The following is a 17,998-nucleotide window of genomic DNA, read 5'->3' as shown; positions in this document are numbered from 1 at the left end:
CTCTGGTACCTATCACGAAATCTATTTTACAAAAGCATATACAAGTCAGCTGATTCACTAGAACACTTGGGTACTTTTGAAATATGCCATCTTCAGCATGAAATTGTAAGTAAAAAATAAATACAGTGCACGTATAAGGAGCACCCAGGTCACCTAGTTGACCAACACTTTTCTCCTGGTGTTCAGTGAGTTAGCATTTTACTATTACAAGAGTATTATACCCTTGTCTGTTCAAAAAGCCTTGATCTGTTAGTACCAGTTACATGATTGAGCCACAGAGATGCTGTCCCATTAAAGCTCACTTTCCTGTATTCTAAGTATTTGAGTCATCGCCATGGTTTCAGTGGCATATTTACCTACAGCAATAAAAAAAAAAAAAAGAGCTGAAATTCCCTGTGAGAGAAATACCTGTGAGAGGAAATAAATAATTAAATTAAGGGAGAGTTGCTGCCAGTTAAATGAATTCACACCCAATACTATTCACACTTTGCCAATGAATGGAGCAGAGAAAGTACAAAGTCTTTTCCTGGGAGTTAGGTTGGTACTGTACCTCACAGGACAAACCAGAATAACCCAATGGGCAGTCACATTTCTCTATCAAGTAAGCCTGAGGAGCCACCCCAGACACAGGGCCGTCTTCAGCAACTTCCAAAGAGATCTCAGAAATCCTGGAAAAAAGGACCAAACATCTCCAATGAGATGAGTCAAGCACTCAAACCCAGCCAGCTGGCACAGGAGGAAACAGTCTCATTTGGCTGTTCATAGGATTCTTATCTACAGCAGACAAACAACACTGGTTTTTTGCATGTCCCAAGAAACTCCAAAGTTAACACCACCTCTGGTCTCATCTTATAGTTGTAGGCAACAGGATAACTAACTAAATCTCCAGCTTGATTCTATCTCTTTAATCTGTTTTTAGCCAAACTAGTAGAAGTTAAGATACAAAAATTCATATTTGTTTCTTCATTTGGAGGGACTCATTAAGAAATTGATGACTCTCAGGGGCATGGCAGTAAAATTGTCCTCTTAATGAGCTTTTAATGAGGCAACTGTTTAAAAAATAAAATAAAATAAAATCTATCCTAATAATATCTCCCAACCACTCCTGGTCTTTCCAGCATGAATGCTGACCTGTTAAATAGGGTTGAGTACATCATGGACAAAGACAACAAATATAAAATCTAATGAAATACACTTAATCCTAGTGTATCAGAATGCTGTACTTTCAGCTTACTTCTTTATTTTGGGGATTTGTTAGTTTGCTTAAATGAATGCTATGATCTGGAACACCTATTGCCTCAGAGAAACAAAATGTGCAGAATAGTGTAAATTTTAAAGCTTCAAATATAATGCTAACCTAAGCTAAAATGTCAAAGTTTGTCTGACTAACTAGCCGAATAAATGTCAATAATGTGGGTAGAGTATTCAGTAAGTGTCTGAGCACAGTGCTAATGGAGAGGAGCTCACAGAGCTGCTCACCTCTCCTCATGCTCACAGCCTCTTCAACTTTTCCCAGACCTTGATTCCTGAGGGACTGAGTGGTGCTGTTCTGCTCATTGGCATATAGGTACCAACGTCAGGATGAATGGAGGAAGAGCAAATTCCCACCAATGAACGAGATGAGAGTTTTGTGACTGAGCTTACAGGACCAGAGCCGCACAAGTTGGTTACCTTGTGTCAATATAAAAATCCCCAAAGCAATCTAGTGACTTAAAGCCTATGCTCTTACTACCTGAAGAAAGGGGTTCAGTCCAACAGGGAAACTGAACAAAAAAAACCCAACCAAAACCAAGCAAACAAAGCCAGGTCAAAACAGAAGACTGAAAATAAAGAGAGCTAAACCATCCAGATCTGATATGTCAACGTCAAGTTACATTAAAACCTGTTTACATTTAATGGGAAAAGAAAATTAAATCTGCCTCTCCATCACCCTCAAAAGTGAGGGTACAGTTGAAAAACTGTTTGCTGTCATAAAGCTGTATTTAGATAACGATACACTCTAGGGTGACAAAAACTGCCTATTGTTTGTGTGAAAATGTTACTTAAGGAAGGTCAGGCTTGACTGACTTTTGGAAACTGTCTATTAGGCAGCAGCCAAACAACTGCTACCTGATCACTGTTGGGAATATTGAAATAATTTGCAGTGAAATTGAAAGCATACTTCAATTCAAGAAATTTATTATCACAGCCCTGTTGCAAAACAAAATCTAATAAAAGCAATGTTTCCATTTAGAGTGTTGAATGTGAAAATGAGGGCAACAAAATGAACAATACAGGAGAAAAATGTTTGGATTGGGATTCTGAGCAGAAACCTCTAAATCACTAATAATGCTACAGCTTGGAAGCAGAAACAGCATTAGCATTGCTACTAAACTGTTTAGCTAATAGAGTGCTAACACTAGAATGAAGCTATTTTTATGTTCCCAATTACTGCTGCTACTTTGACTTTATTTTAAAGTGTTTTTCCTGTAGCTGATCACATACCTGCAGCTTTTAAACTTTGCAATTGAAATTAAAGCACTATTAAAACCCAAAAAAATGTAAAAATACTTCATATATATCTTTTTCTCCTCCCATCCACAGATTCTTTAGCTTTATATATCTTTTTCTACTAGGCACAGTCAAGTGGAAAGAGAAGCTTTACTAGTTCAGAAAAGGGCCCTTATTTGGAAAGTACAACACACGCTATTTAAACAAATGTTTTATTGTCACTTAATTCAAACATATACTTAATTTTGAGTGCAAATATTGTTCTTTAGTGGGTCTCAGCTTATTTTTAATGAAAGCCTTATGCAAGGTAATATTCCACTAACCTTTAAAAATATTTTTTGGGATTTATATTTTAGTCTTATGCAAAATTTCCAATCATTCAAAGTGCTAACTTGAAAAAAGAAATGTATTCCTGCTATATTCTACCTAAAGTCTCAGATGCCATGTGATAAATGTTTGCTTTGTAACAAGACAGACCATAAAAATCCATTGTAACATAACCTCCTCCAAAATCAAACACAGAATTATATGCACCAGAAAGACCAGATGAATTATTTGCTAAGCTCTGCTGTCACAAAATGTCACAATCTGAAATGCCATGCTGTAAAAATATATTCTGGTTCTTTAAGTGACACCTTGCAAACCTGCCTTGGAACTGAAAAGTCCTCGCCTGTTGTGACTGCCTCGTGACTGGGCAGCCTGGATAAAATGCTGGTGTGCAGCGCAGGCCTAGCGCAGTCACAGGAGGCACACACACCTCAGAACAACAGCAGCTTCGCTGTCATGACTTTCCTTTGGATGCTCCAGCTGAGATAGTACTCAGTTTTTGCTTCCACAGCTGAACTAAGATCTGTCCTGCTCAGAGGGAAGGGAGAAACATACATGAAACATGAGTATGCTTCTCAAATTTTCCACATTGCATTGGGGTTACCTTCATAACTCTTTTCCTGGGAATCCCCTTGCTTGTAACACAATATCCTAAATGGACTATGCCAAAAATAAATCAAACCAATGTTAAACACTTATGGCATCTGTTACTAATATTTAGCATCTAGCCAGTGCAAGCTACATGAATATTTTTCCATAAATTATATACTTTAAAGAGAAACAACAGCAGCAACAATGACAACGTTTTCTGTCATACAGTGCTGTTAAGTCCCATGGCATCTGCCCCTACTATTCACCCTCAAACTCCAAAGGCAAGTGTCTTGAAGACCTTTTTGTACCTTAGAGACCTAGAAATAATTTTAGCTTTTCATTTCTATGACAAAATCATAAAAAGGACTTCTGGATACCTTTGGAGTTCATCTGATTATTCCCATCCCCTTGCCAATAAAATTTGATTGCAAAGGATATTGTGTATTAATTATTAAAAATCTTGTGCAATAGTCTATGCAAGCTATTCTAGAACATCTCTACCCCCAGCATTTTATCTTTCATGTCTGATGTGGATTTTTCCTGCTGATATTTAAATTCATGTTTGTTTTTGATTTACCCACCATGGCAACAGAGAACTCATTCTTTCCTTTTTCGCTGTGACAACATTTTGAGCATCTTAAAGCAATTTCTAGTTTCTAAATATATCTAGTTCTTTATGTCTTCTTTCACATGTCATATTTTCTAGCCTGCCATGATGGTCACTGATATCCTCCAAGCACTTTAGTAACTATTTTCTTGAATTCCATTAACCAGAACTTCACATTTAGGCTTTACTAGTGTTGGGTGGAAATAAAAGAGGCTGTTTTTTTCACTTTGCAGGCCATATCTATTTATACACACAGATAGAGAATTAGCATTTCTCAACAAGAATATTGTTACTGAATCATGTTCACCTGGTGATATGCTGTAAACAACAGACTCCTCTTTGAAGAATAGATAACTAAGCAGTTGTTCCTTGTTTGTTCAAATGACTGCTACTTTCAGTATAAATCTTACAGCTGACCTTTAGATTGCAGAGATTTTTGTACTGTTCTTATCATGTTGTTGCCTGATGTCTACTTCAAATTTAGTGTTAATTTCCTTGAATAACTGATTCATTAATGGATTGAATAGAAGATTTGAATCTGACCATAATATATTTAATTTCCCACTTTCAGGAGAAAATTCCCTCATGTGCTAACATCTATATTTAATTACAGCATCATGCTTTCATAAAGTCGACCTTTATTCAAAAAATACATTAGGTTTGTTTCAGAATGTGTGTATCTACATGTGTTTTCTCTTCTAGGATCCTGAAAATAGAGATTCTACTTGCATAGTGTGATTTAAATCTTCTAGTGCATAAAACTTCCCTCTTCTGCGTCTTCCACTATGCCAAACACAAATTCCAATGGTTCTTTCTTCTCAGCACTGGCTTATAGGTGGTGTCATAAATACAAATTCTGTTGAATTTGTATGTATGACACTGGGAGGTCTATGAGATTTATGAAGCTGGGAGGTCTATGAGATTATCTGACTACTGCACCATTTCAGATCACTGCATGAAAGAGTTACCTGCTCTGCCTCATGATATTGCCATGAGTCGCCTTGATAAGAATGTAATGAACATCATACAACACGTTCATGAAGTCTCCCCGGGATACAGTTCTACTTGGTCTTGAGTCATCTCCATAATGTTTCCAGGTGAAATCTCCCTGAGACATTGTCCTGTTGAGACCTGGGTTACCATGATAATATTCCCAGGGTCCAGGGTTTCTGCCTCTTTGGTCATCACCATAATATTCCCACTCATGCTGAAAGACAGAAACCCAAAAGACAGATTATTAACGATATTCAAAAGACCCATGTGCTTAAGTTTTTGGGCTAAAAAAGCAGATGGAAATGTTACCTCTGTCATCTCTATCTCATGCCTTGTCAGCTGGCCAATCAGAGGGGCAGCCATATGCCGGACAATAATTCTTGTATTTGTGGGAGGCCCACCTCTTATGATGACTTGTGGGGAGTAAGTAGTAAAACCTGTCTCTTCTCGTGCTTCAAAGTAGATGGCATATTTCAGTTTCCCTCCATAAGCGGTCAGCTAGCAAAGCACAAAAAGAAATCTCATTTTCAGTTAGCTAAAAATAAATTCCTGGGAAGGAGCTAGATGTGCTCTGCACCTATGCGCAGCCTGATGAATGCATGCGTGGTAGAAAATAGCAATATGTACTTGTGGAACTATCTGGGGACAAGGGCTGTGTTCAAAAACACTCATCCACAATGTGTCATTATATTACACTAAAACCAGTATGTCATCTATTTCCTCAAATGTGCCTTGGTCTTCCACCAAACTAAGAAATATCAAAAGTGCAAAATAAATTGTCACAGAGGTGCATAACATCCAAAAGGATGGTTCTTTCAATCATTTTCTCCCATGTAATCTACAAATATCACATATTTTTTGCTTAAAAATGAGAGAAACAGAAAATTGCGAGTGTTATATTAAATTTGTGTAGCTTAATTTTTTAAACAACATTTTTATGAGAACATTTATCCTGTGGAAAACCAGAACATAGATATTTACAGATATTAACAAGTAAAATATTATTTGTGTTACTTTATGAATTTACATAATAACAGAGCAAATAATTTTTAATAATGGAATAGCATTTACTTTCTTTTGAAGTACCTTCCACTGTGTGAAGACATGCTTCCTGGGAAGGAAAAAAGGCACAGTAAAATAATAAAATAAGATTAAAAGAAAATAAAAAAAAGCCATGTTGGTATTCAGTGAAGTTTTAGGTTTACCTTTCGCCCCTCAAACTGCTCTGGAAGTCTCCAGTAAACAGGTTCTGACCGAAGATCCTGCATCACCTGTTCTATATTTGCTACTATTTCAGGAGGCTGGAATGCAATCCCTGAAAGAGTGCTACGCTGAAGCTTTTCATCTACCAGTGGCAGAATCATTTGCTCCGGTTTCAAGGTCACCTATGCATATTTGAAAAAATTGAGAAGAAAATTAACTCTGTTTTTTCCCCATGAAGTGTTAGTCTTTAAATTCTAGCTCTTTAAAAAATTACTTCTAGGTAATTTCCTTTCACATCATGAGCAATTTGTCACAAAGCAGTCTTGCTACTCCTTCAGGTATGAACAGTGCTAATAATGCCTTTCCCCTTGAGCCTTTTGCACCTTGTCCTCATGTTAACAAAGAATGTAGCAGCACTGGTTAAAATACTTTAATCAGCAAGTGATTCCATGAATTTTATTGAAGTGATTTTCATAGTGCTATTTTAGTCCCAGGCCTCTTTTTTCAGATTGTGAGAAATGTTACCTTACAAAGAAGAACTTTCTCACCACTTATAGATCACTGGAGCTGTAAAACATGGTGTTCGATGCCTTGATACCTCTATGCAATATTTAACTAAATGTTCTCCAGGCAATTTGCAGAGAGTGAGGCTTCAGTGAAGGTTTCTGTAACTCTAAATTCAGCTTTACTAAAAAAATACAAGGATGCCACTTATGTGCTTGTCATTTTCTTAGACTGGTTGACAAAGTCTCATTAGCATTATACTGAAATAATTATTATGATCAAAAACTGTAGTAAGAGTCTTAGTAATTCTGTGCCAATGGAAGTATCTCGGGGAGTGTGTGAACAGATGCAAAAGGTTGGTAACAATACTGCTTTCTCCCAAAGAGTGAGGAAGACAAAGAAAACAAATGCAGGTAACAGTCAACAAACAGTAAAATCAATAAACTGGTCAAAAGATATGAGTCAGGTAATGAGGAATCAACCAAACCCTGGACTGTACATTCAGTATCCTGGTACTTCCATTTATAGCAGCATCTATGGACTGATCAGACAAGGAAGCACTCCTAACATTGCCAGCCCTAAGTGAGATTCAGTGATTTTGTATCACAACTTTATTTTACTGTTTAATACTTTAGATACCAAGAAAAGTGTAAACAGATTTGAATTTCAGGTCATTCATCAGCCATGCCTTATTGTCATTTAAATTGGGATTTGCTTGTTTAAACAAGTCTAATGTCATTTGAAGCACCTGAGAGTATCCAAAATAGCCACTAGCAGCTGGCAGAACACTGTCTCACTTACTTTACAGTTCTGTATCAATTCTGAAATGGATGAGAGTACCAAATACTAGACGTGACATGGACACACACTTTTTTTAGATATGAGCATAAATACAAAAGGAAATTAATTAAGAGAAACAAAATAATCAGGAGGTTTAAATTTTTTCTGTGTTGTGCTGCCACAAAGGTCAAAGCAAAATTATCCAGAACTGTTGTTGTTACGGAACTTGATTAAATTTTATAAATTGTCAGCCTTCTACAGCCTTTCATCTCCAGCCTAGCAGCATATGATGGGCAAAACTGAAATAATGAGAAAAACTGGGTCAGATCATAATAAATCACTTCATCCACTGGGAAGGGAAAGAGGTGCTACAGGACTGAACAGTGAACAGGAGAATAAATGCTATCCATATTATATTAAGCCAGAGAGATTAACTTGATTTCAGCCTAAAGTATCCTTATCTAACTGATGGTTGTACATGACTAGTCTGGGGTTTTGTATGATTTGCATTAGGCAGACATTCCTTCTATGGTTGGCATTCTTTCAAGCAGAGATATGACTGACCATACATGGGGACAGAATGAATATTTTTCCATTAGAAATCTCTCCTCCAGAATGCAACTGAGGGGCTAGCATGGCAGCAGTCTCAATGTGTATTTTGTGCTTGCTGTACAGATAAATGGAGACATCCAGTGTGCCTTATTTATGAGTCCAGCATAGGTCTCAAGGCCCTCTTCCACAAACAGGTGTAGAGCTCTTTGTTTGCTCTGATGGATTATACCTTTCCGTGCTTGAATTTAAATATAGCTTCAATAAGATCTTTTTTAAAAATGAAAGAAAACCTCACCAAAACAACAAAACCAACAAGGAAAATAAAAAGATTAACTGAACTATGGGAAATTTATGCTGGACAACACGCATCTGTGACCCTCGAATACACCTGGGTAAACTGTGTATCATGTACCAGGGATTATGTTGCAATGCATTAGACTGCATAATTTCTCCACATGACCAGCTTGCCCTTTCTTGGGATTTAATAGCTCTACTTTGGCTGGATGTCAGTTATCCTATCACTCATTTTCTTACCTATTTATTCCCTTTTAATGTCTTGACCCTGATTGTCTAATGGAACATACCGCTCTCACCACTCCTCAAAGCATAAAGAGGAAAGTGATTGCTTAAATGTTTGGCCATTTTCTAGCTGCCTCTCAGTGCCTGACTAAAAGATGCCAGCAGGAAACAACATTATCGCATTACATGGCTCAGCAGTTTCCTACTCACCCACACGCGGATCAGCCCCCTTGCCTCGCTGCACTGTGTAGTCAGGCCAAAGCAATAGCAACTGCTGCAGCCAAGTGGGTTTCTGGCAGAGAGACCAAATGTACCAGACTTGCACCTGTCACAGTGGACACCTTCCACATTAACCTGGAAGAGAGAGAGAATTTTTAAAAGGGAAAAAACCAAAAGTTTTATTTCAAGGTAGCGAAACAGAAAATCCTACTGTAATGATAATAACAGGGTGCAGCAAGAAATAATTATCAGCTTTAGGAAATATTCATGGAACTCTCCAGGTTCTTATCACGTGTGTATGCAAACATATGTAATTAATGTAATTAAGGCATTTGCATTTGTATCCACTGAGTAGCTCTGAGCAATAGATGCTGGCTTCATACTGAAAGTTGTAAGCACAGAAAAATTAAATGGCACTTTGGGCATGACATGCTCAATAACTGATTGATAAGATAAGAAAACTAAGTTGTTCTGAAATTGCCCATGTTAATCAAGCCTTCTGTTTAATAGGAATTAGCATTGACATGTTCAGATATTTAAGGTACAGCACTAAATGTTCTTGCTGAGAAATGTATTTTAATGGAAATTCTGAAGAGAAAAGCTTTCCCCTCTTCATGATTGTTTTCCACATCATTGCACAGTATTAACAAGGCTGAAATGTTTCACTGTTGTAATGTCAAGGCTTTTATTTTCATTTTTCAATTAGTCTAAATAAAAAGCTATTCGAGATAGGGCAGATACACAATAATTTATGCAGAGCCTTTTAAAACCATTTTCATACTGAGACCAAGGTATTAAAAAGAAAAATAGTCACCAATATGAAAACACTTGGTTGGCTTTTTCTCCCCACACACCCTTTTTGCTCTCTTGAGACTAGTGTGAAGAAGCCAATCTACAAAAAAAACCAAAAAACTTTCTAAAGCTTATACAAGAAACCAACATTATCCCTCAGGATTTACCAGTTTTAACCCTCATTTCCATATGTTCTATCAACAAATGTGTGTACACTGCATTTAGCTTCGATTTTGCTGCTTTTTATCAGGGCTGACAATGAGGCTCCTGAGCCTTTGAGAGCTCATTTCTGCAGCTGTAGCGATAGGTTTAAATGGGAATGGTTATAATTTTATAAAAATCTAGTTTCTTCAACATACAACTCTTTCAAAAAAAAGTTACACAAAAGATTAATCAACCCTACACTTAAATTTAACCTTAGATTAAAATTCTGGGGGGAAAATGTTTACTTAATTCAGTATTATTTGTCCATTTTCTCTCATAAATGATGATTTTTACTTGCTTTGAATTTTGCTTCATGTCAATTGCACTTCCTTATCATTAATCATCAGCTAAATACACACTGTTCATTTGCACTCAGAGAAGCATAGAAGCAGCTATGTTATTAGCCTTAAAAGAATCAACAAAGAAACACTTCTATTTTAAAATGCCATAAACCCCCACTCTTTCTACTTAGTGCTTACAAGAACTACAGGAAAAACAATGACCCAGAGAAGTTGTGGAGTCTCCTTTTCTGGAGATAGCAGGCTGGACAAAACCCTGAGCCACATGCTCAAGGGGACCCTGCTTGAGCAGGGGAGTTGGACTAAATGACCTCCAGTGATCCCTTCCAACCTGACCAATTCTGTGACATGCTGGAGCTAATCCAGAAATGGGGCATCGAGATAGTTAGAGGGGCTGCTGCTTATCAAGTATCAAGAGAGGCTGAAAGAACTGAGATATTTCCATTTCTGCATTTTAGAGGCTGGCACAGGGTAAATAGCACTGAATTTTATTCAGACAGTCCATGTGGTCAACTCACTTCCATTTTCTTATGGGGTCATCATCAAATGAATCAGTACTTGTGAAATAGAACATAATGCTTCCTGTACAAATATACCAGAAAATGGGAGGGAGGTCAAGCAGTTTGCACAAGGAGGTTGTGAAATCTCTCCCCATGCTTGGAAGTACTGCCTCAGCAGTGTCTTTCAGACAAGGTGCTGGACTAGATGACCGCCATAGGTCACTTCCAACCTAATTTGTTCTACAGTTCTGTGTCTTGAAACTCAGAATTAAGTAACTGTTGCCCATTTAACAAAATAATTACCTGACAATTCAATTATTTGAATTCACCCTTCCATTTTACTATCTCTTTGTGCAAATACAGACCTAAAGAAGAAGAAGAATGAATCTAAATCGCAGAAAGAATCTCTAGGGGTCACTTTTAAAAACCTCCCCCTAGAAGTACAACTATCACCAATACTAAGTCACATTACCCATGCCTCTTTCTAGCCAGTTCTCAAAAATCTCCTAGAATGGACATTTCACATGTTTCTGGATAATGTGTACCACTGCTGCATAATTGATTTTTTTTTTTCCCCCTAATGTCCAACCCAAAATTCTAAAGCTCCCTTTGGCAGCTGTTGTCCCTTTTTACATCTCTGCCATCATCAGAAAGGACTTTATTCCATCAACTACTCTTTGAAGTGGCTAATAGGCTATAATTGCATTTCCTCTTTTTAGCCTCTTTTATCAGCCCAAGAGAGAGTCCAGCTCTCTCAGTACATCCCCACAGATCATCTGCTGTGAGACTCTTCTCTGGATCCTCTTCAATTTCTCAACGACATTTTTGAATCAAGCTCTAAAACTGGACACCAGTTCCAAGTGTAGTCTTACCAGCACCAGTTACAGTAAGAGTAGAGCACTGAGCAGATGAAGCCTTTTCCCTGCTCACCAAGCTCTTTGTGATGTTCTACCTTGCAGCTGCATTGGCCACTGTGCTCACTGCATCCAGATCAGAGTTTGCAGTTTGCCTTATTTAGCATGAGATTATACGGTTGCTTTATATTGTCTTTTCCAGGAGAATTGCCACTCAGGCTTCTTCCTCCCAAACTGTACTGATTATTGAGGTCATTCCATTCAAATTAATGACCTTTCTATTTTCCCAGTCATCAGGCTTTTCAAGAACTCTCTAGACAGTAATTCTACTGTTCAGCATGTCAACTTTGACTACCTCCAAGTCAGCAGTATTTTCAAATGTGCTGATCATAAATTCTGTCATCTGTGTCGCTGATGAAGATTCTGGCTCTGGGATAATCTGGTTGCTGGCTACCAACTGCATATCAGATCACCAATTAGTGCGCTGTAAGCTGTTCTACCAAGCACAATTCAAAATAAGAAAGTTGCAGATGATGCCAAAAGTCTTTCCTTTAATGATCCTGAATTGGATGAAGTCTACTCTGAACAGATACTATTGCAGTGAATCTACTCAGGAAATGATGAATATTGACTCCATCTAAGTCAATGCACTTTGAATTAGCACTGTGGCATACTGTGGTTACTGATGTGTTTGCTTTTATTGTGCCCAGAATCTGAACAAGAATTGTATTATGCGGATGAACTGGAAACAGTTCTGGAAGAATAGACAGAAATAAAAATTGGGGAAAAAAGAGAACGCTAAGGATCCTTGTAAGAGGATGCTATACTGGCAAGTGTCAGTATGTGGAAAATCAACTGATAAACCCTGAAGTCTTTCTTTATGTTGGACTCCTCCCACATCAGTGTGCAAATGCACTATGAAAACTAGGGAGATTGTTCTGCATATACTGTTTGAACAAGTAAGGGCAAGTGCCAATGAAATCTGAAATAGATTTCTCAGCAGTTACAAGATCAGTTTACAACCTTCATTGTCCTACCTTGCAGCTGCATTGGCCAGAATGATCAACGCACGAGCACTTTCCCTCTGCATCACAGCTCTGTGGATCTGTCCCAGCCAGGAAGCACTGACAAGCCACACAATGTGGATAATTCCAGTAGCCCAACCTGCACTCAGTGCATTTCTCCCCAGAGAATTCAGGGCGGCAGAAGCAACAGCCTGTATTTAAGTCACACTGAGAACTTAGGGCTCCAATGAGGCTGCACTCACAGGGCTGAAAAGGAGAGAAACAAGGTAATTGTAACTGGACTTCTGAAAAAAAACAAAACCAAAACCCAACCAAAAAGCAATTCACCTCTTTTAAGTATCAATAAATAAAATAGAGCAGTGAATTTCCACTGTTTAAAAATAACATATTTAAATAATAAGGCCAGTAATGTATTTTCATTCAACCTGGGTCAAGCATTTACACTAAATACATTTACAACACTGGTGGGATTTTTTTCCCATAAATATTACTTACCATATATAAGTTAGGCATTGAAAACAAATAAACCCAAAAGGGTCAAGGATATTGGAATACTTTGTGGACAAAATTAACTGAGAAACTACAAGCACCCTCTAAGAAATATTTTGTATGTAAATTCTCTGTAGGCATGTTCAGAACACTTTCCTAAAATTGGAATTGCTCAGGAGCAATGGGTTTAGTGGTTCCAGAGGAATCTGTTTCAATGTCTATCCATCAGACAGGTAACTATCCTCTTTGTACAAACAAGACTCCTAGATGACAGTAATTTACACAGTAAGGGCTACAGATTTAGTCATGTGACATATTTGGAAGTAAACTTCCTCACAGAATAAGACTTGCACAGGCAAGTGAGGATAGAAGTAGGTGACTTTCCAGGGTGTCTAGATATTGAATACAAAAGCAGCAGGGAAAACTGCAAGTTTTCAAAGAACAGAAGAATCCCTCAGTGCTATTACAGTGGTAGCACTGCACAGTTAATACAAGACATTGGCTGTAATCACTGGTGTGACGAGAATATCATATGGAGAAGTTCAGCTTACAGCAAAAAACTCAGTACCAGCAGTACAGGTTACCACAGTAACTGACATGGATAGACTTGCTAAAATTACAGACACAAAGCTGAAAAAGAGAGGAAGAAAATATGGATTCAGTTTCTAAGCAAAACTGTTTATTAGATGACTACTTAGAGCACCTTTCCTCTGATCTGAAAACACCATATATAAAGAAGGTGTTTTATATACAGGAAATATATAGTCTGCAAGATGACTACCTAACCTAAAAAATAAAACTTTCTGACAGAAAGAACTTTATTGTACAAGATACATTTGAACACAAAGCTGAGAAAGCACATTGTTCACCATTCTCTGAAGTATCTTGGTGTGCAATATCAAAATCTAGATTACAATCAGATGCTATGTGTGGTTTATGCAGTTTTCTACAATGTTCTCTATCCCAGACTTACAACAGCCTTGTTGAAATCTTCTACAAAAACTGCAAAGCAGGAGATTCACATCTCACTTTGCAGAAACTAGCAGCAACATACTAGAGATGTGGACTGATAGATCATCATTAATTTAGGTGGTGCTAGGGAACTGTCATACTAAGGTGCTCACATAAAAGACAATCAGAGAATATACTCCAGAGCTCAAACAGAGGTCTTCAACCTCATTAGGCTGGTTTCAGAAATCAAGAGTCTGTATCACAGCAGAACTGCAGAGGTTTCACAGGCGTTTTACATACATACAAAAAAAGAAATCATTCTTGTCAATTGCTTTGCAGCCTGAGCTACATGACTTGCAGCCTTTTAAGAACAAGTATTAATGGTGTATGACTATGTTCCAAAAGGATATCGCTTTATGGAGTAATTGTAGCAGTATTATTAAATCCCTTATCATCAACGACCACAGCAGAGAGGAAGAAGGTATTTTAACTTTCCATGATGCCTACTGTCACCAGTTTTCAACCTTAACTGAATACTGTGCCACTCAACTCAAGGTCATTAACAATAGTTTTCATGGCCTCCTCGATATTCTGTCATTGTTTTCCTATTTCTTCTCCCTTCAGATATTTTAACTCTATGCCAAATATTGGAATAAGAAGGATTTAAAAGGCTAATGATAAGATTATTATGTGCTTTATTCCCTTTAAGAACAGGAGAACAAAGCACAATTTACAACTAAGGTGGCTGTTTCTTTTCTTTTCTTGCTGTCTTTTATGCACAAATTGAAGCCTTTCTCAAGCAAACTTTGAGTACAAATTCCCAGTGGTGTCACCAATAAGGCCAAAGTAAATTTGTTCCCCAAAGGCACAATTTGCTGATTACCTGTAAATACACATCTACATACATCATTCAATACTGTGGTAATCTCCTCAATCATGTTATATGATAATAAACATATAAACATATATAACTATAATAAAATCAGGCTCAAGCAGGACCCTGACTCATGTGACAGCAGAACCAACAGGGTGTTTTGTGTTACAGGCTGCATACCTGACACAGAGGATCTGCGGTGCAGTAACAATAACAGATTGCCAACATTTACACCACAGTCTTGCACCAAAACTTGCAATATGGAGACAAACCAAAAACTCTGTTCCGGCTATAAATTACAGTGAAAGAGGTAACACACATGGAGAAAACAGAAATCCACTCACCTTGCAGCCACTGACAATGTTGTGGCCCCAGTGATTTGGTGCACATTTGTCACACATCTCTCCAACAGTATTGGGAGGGCAGATACAGCGCCCACTGACGGGATCGCAGTTATTGCCAAAACGTGAACACTCACAGGCTTCATGGGAGACAGAAAAAAAATAAAGCAGAGGAAAAGTTATCCCTTTGTGTGACACCCGGAGAACAGATTCTGATGGGGTTAGGATCATTCCTTTACTGTACAGTGAACTCAGTTATCTGTGAACACAATGGGGCAGAAAACATAAAGAAACCCTGAGAAACCAAAACTAGTAGTAGTGAAAGACAGGTTAACTGTGGTTGAAGTAGCTGCAATGAGAATAGAATGGGAAAAATAAAGTCACCAACTGCAGAAGCACAGAGACTTCTGAGATGGTGCACTCTTGTGACATAACTGCAGAAGAGCAGCTATACAATTTCTGGGCCCATGCTGCCTCCTTTAAGAGGCCAGTTGAGGACCTCTGAGCCATCTATGCAGGGAACTTGCAGTCTATTTAACCTCGTATACCAAATTGAGAAATACCTTCTGAAATTTCTGCTGCCTTAAAGAGACTTTCCTTAAAGGGCAAAAAAGGTGTTTTAGGTTTCTTCTTCCCTTTCTATTCCTTCTTTTTCAGCTTATCCTCTGCCTTGGGAGGATATCAACAAACTGATGTTTCCTCTCCATGGGAAACTGGAATTCTTTGCAGATTGTACCAAATTAAAAATACTTTAGAAGTGTTTCCAGAAGTGGTCTTTGCTCTTAAGGGATTATTAAGTGAACAATTCACTGGTGGCAAACACAGATTCAAGGTATGTAAGTGATAAGTAGTTAAGGGGCACAAGACACACAGGTGATTGAAAGAGCAGAACTGGTGTGTGGCTGTTTTCACACCCAACATCCACATAACCCATGCTGTCAGAGAAAAGCATCATAAGCAAACTGATTCTCTGCATGATAACCTGTTCCTTGGGGTGCTTAAAGGGCAATGTAACTTTTTTACTGAGGGCTTCATTTATGTTCATTGCCTTTACTGTGAAATACTTCAATTCCAATTGAATTAGAAAACAAGGGATGTACAAAGATAGAGCTCCTATCTATAGGTCAAATAAGAAGTGACCTTTATTTTTCCCCACCAATGCCTTCAAGACAAGGCAACTGATGCAAAGAAGATAGCAAGTTTTGCCTCCATCATGGCAGGAACACAATGTGTTGCATACTATTTAAAATATTTTCACACACTGTAGCTTGAAGTTTCAGAATACATCTCATTAGGATACTAAGGCTTTCTGTTCTGACAGCTCATCTATGGGCTTCCACCAAATTGGCTAAAAAGACATGGAGGGGAAAAAGATACTCAAATGTTTTTTCTATTTTTACTTTTGTAACTATTTTTCAAAATAAGAGGGAAAAAACACAACACAATTGTTGCAAGCAATAGTGAAATAGAAACCTCTTTTGTATTTTTGCTGCTAGAATGTCAACACTGACGGTGCTTTAGGGTTTTTTTAGGATTTATGGATTTATATTGCACACGAAAAAATCAAATTATATTCCTTTTGGATAAATGCTAGATAAAAGAAGTCCAATATTTTATTTGATACTTAACTGTCACAATAAAATTAATTTTTCTGTACTTTTCCTTCCAGCATGATTTGATATACTTCAATTAAATTTCTGATTTTCTTTGTGATCCATAATTTAATTTTTTTTTTTTTGTCATTTGAAGGAATACATAAGAAGCCTACTAAAAATAAATGTGGAAAAACGAGCACATTGAAAACAGAATTTTTCTCCACCTGTTCCATTAACTTTGGAACTTTCAAAATTCTGAGTTTTCTCAACATCTATAGCTGCTGCTGTTGCTTTAAACATTTGATGACCACAGGCCAATAGACTTATATTTAAAATGCTATTTGGATCTACAGTATTTTACCATTTCATCGCTGTTTCTTAAACTCTGTCATTTTAAAGTTTGCCAAGAGAGCAATTAAAATTTTAATGTGCAATTTCATTAATAGCCCTCTCATTTTTCTTTCCCAACTGTAGTTATCAACATTTTCTTGTGTTTCACAACAGTGATGTGCTTTTAACCTGTGGAATGCTAGAATAAGATGCTAATCATAAACAATAGAATTTTTTGCCCTTCATTTAATTGCTAAAGGCTTTAGGACTGCAGTTACCATTTGCATTTTATGTCAAGCTCTCTCATCAGTGAGCCTGGGAACAATTCTCCCTTTCCAAGGTGCCACTGTATGTGAACTTTTCAAACCTGTAGGTGTTTTTGAACCCTTCGTTCCTGTGGGAGACAACACCATAGAGCAACATTTTCAAACATAATCTATAACCCAGCCTGTGTCATGGTTTATCCACACTACAGGTAAAATTGAATTTTGCTGCACAAATATGGGTCTTGAGGCCTTGATGCTCCTTCCATTAAAAAAAAAAAAAAAAAAAAAGGAGTAAGAAAAGGCAGAGAGCTAAACTTGTTCCTTGTGCTGCCATTCTGGATAGGAAAGGAGCAAAAATGGATTACGAGACATTGTGATTCCTGCTTCTGGAAGGAATATACTTTATACCTAAAGAATAATAATGGCATTCTGGCATCCCAGCAGTCAGTCACACTAGCCAACTATCTATGTGTCCTGTGATCACAACTAAATGAGTCTCTGAGACTTGAAAAACCCAGTTCTATCAGGAAAGATGGATATTTCCCTGTGAAGAAATCTATTGATTGGGTTCTTTTTGATATAGCAGTCTGCACTACTTCAAGGATAGGAAGCATTCATTTTAGTCTTTGACCTGATTTCCAAAAGGAAAAAAAATAAAGGTAAAGAGGTGGCTGGATATATTAATGTCTAACG

The 17,998-nt window shown here is 37.5% G+C and overlaps 1 protein-coding gene across 6 annotated transcripts in view; it reads right to left on the bottom strand.

The window, feature by feature from the left end:
* Nucleotides 1-17,998, bottom strand: part of LAMA2 (laminin subunit alpha 2) — a 337,914-nt gene that overhangs the window by 97,797 nt on the left and 222,119 nt on the right. For all 6 annotated transcript variants that reach the window (XM_041423612.1, XM_041423610.1, XM_041423614.1 and 3 more), the window contains 7 exons: nt 15,118-15,254; nt 12,472-12,705; nt 8,777-8,920; nt 6,214-6,393; nt 5,318-5,506; nt 4,984-5,222; nt 551-668 (listed from right to left, as the gene is read on the bottom strand). In XM_041423612.1, coding sequence (XP_041279546.1) covers nt 551-668; nt 4,984-5,222; nt 5,318-5,506; nt 6,214-6,393; nt 8,777-8,920; nt 12,472-12,705; nt 15,118-15,254 — 1,241 coding nt within the window. The remainder of the gene's footprint in view (nt 1-550; nt 669-4,983; nt 5,223-5,317; nt 5,507-6,213; nt 6,394-8,776; nt 8,921-12,471; nt 12,706-15,117; nt 15,255-17,998) is intronic.

This window comes from Onychostruthus taczanowskii, unplaced genomic scaffold (assembly GCF_017590055.1).
Source record: "Onychostruthus taczanowskii isolate IOZ18803 unplaced genomic scaffold, ASM1759005v1 scaffold8, whole genome shotgun sequence".
Taxonomy (NCBI): Eukaryota; Metazoa; Chordata; class Aves; order Passeriformes; family Passeridae; genus Onychostruthus; species Onychostruthus taczanowskii.
The sequence above is the reverse complement of the archived record's forward strand: the minus strand, read 5'-3'. Positions and strand labels throughout refer to the sequence as shown.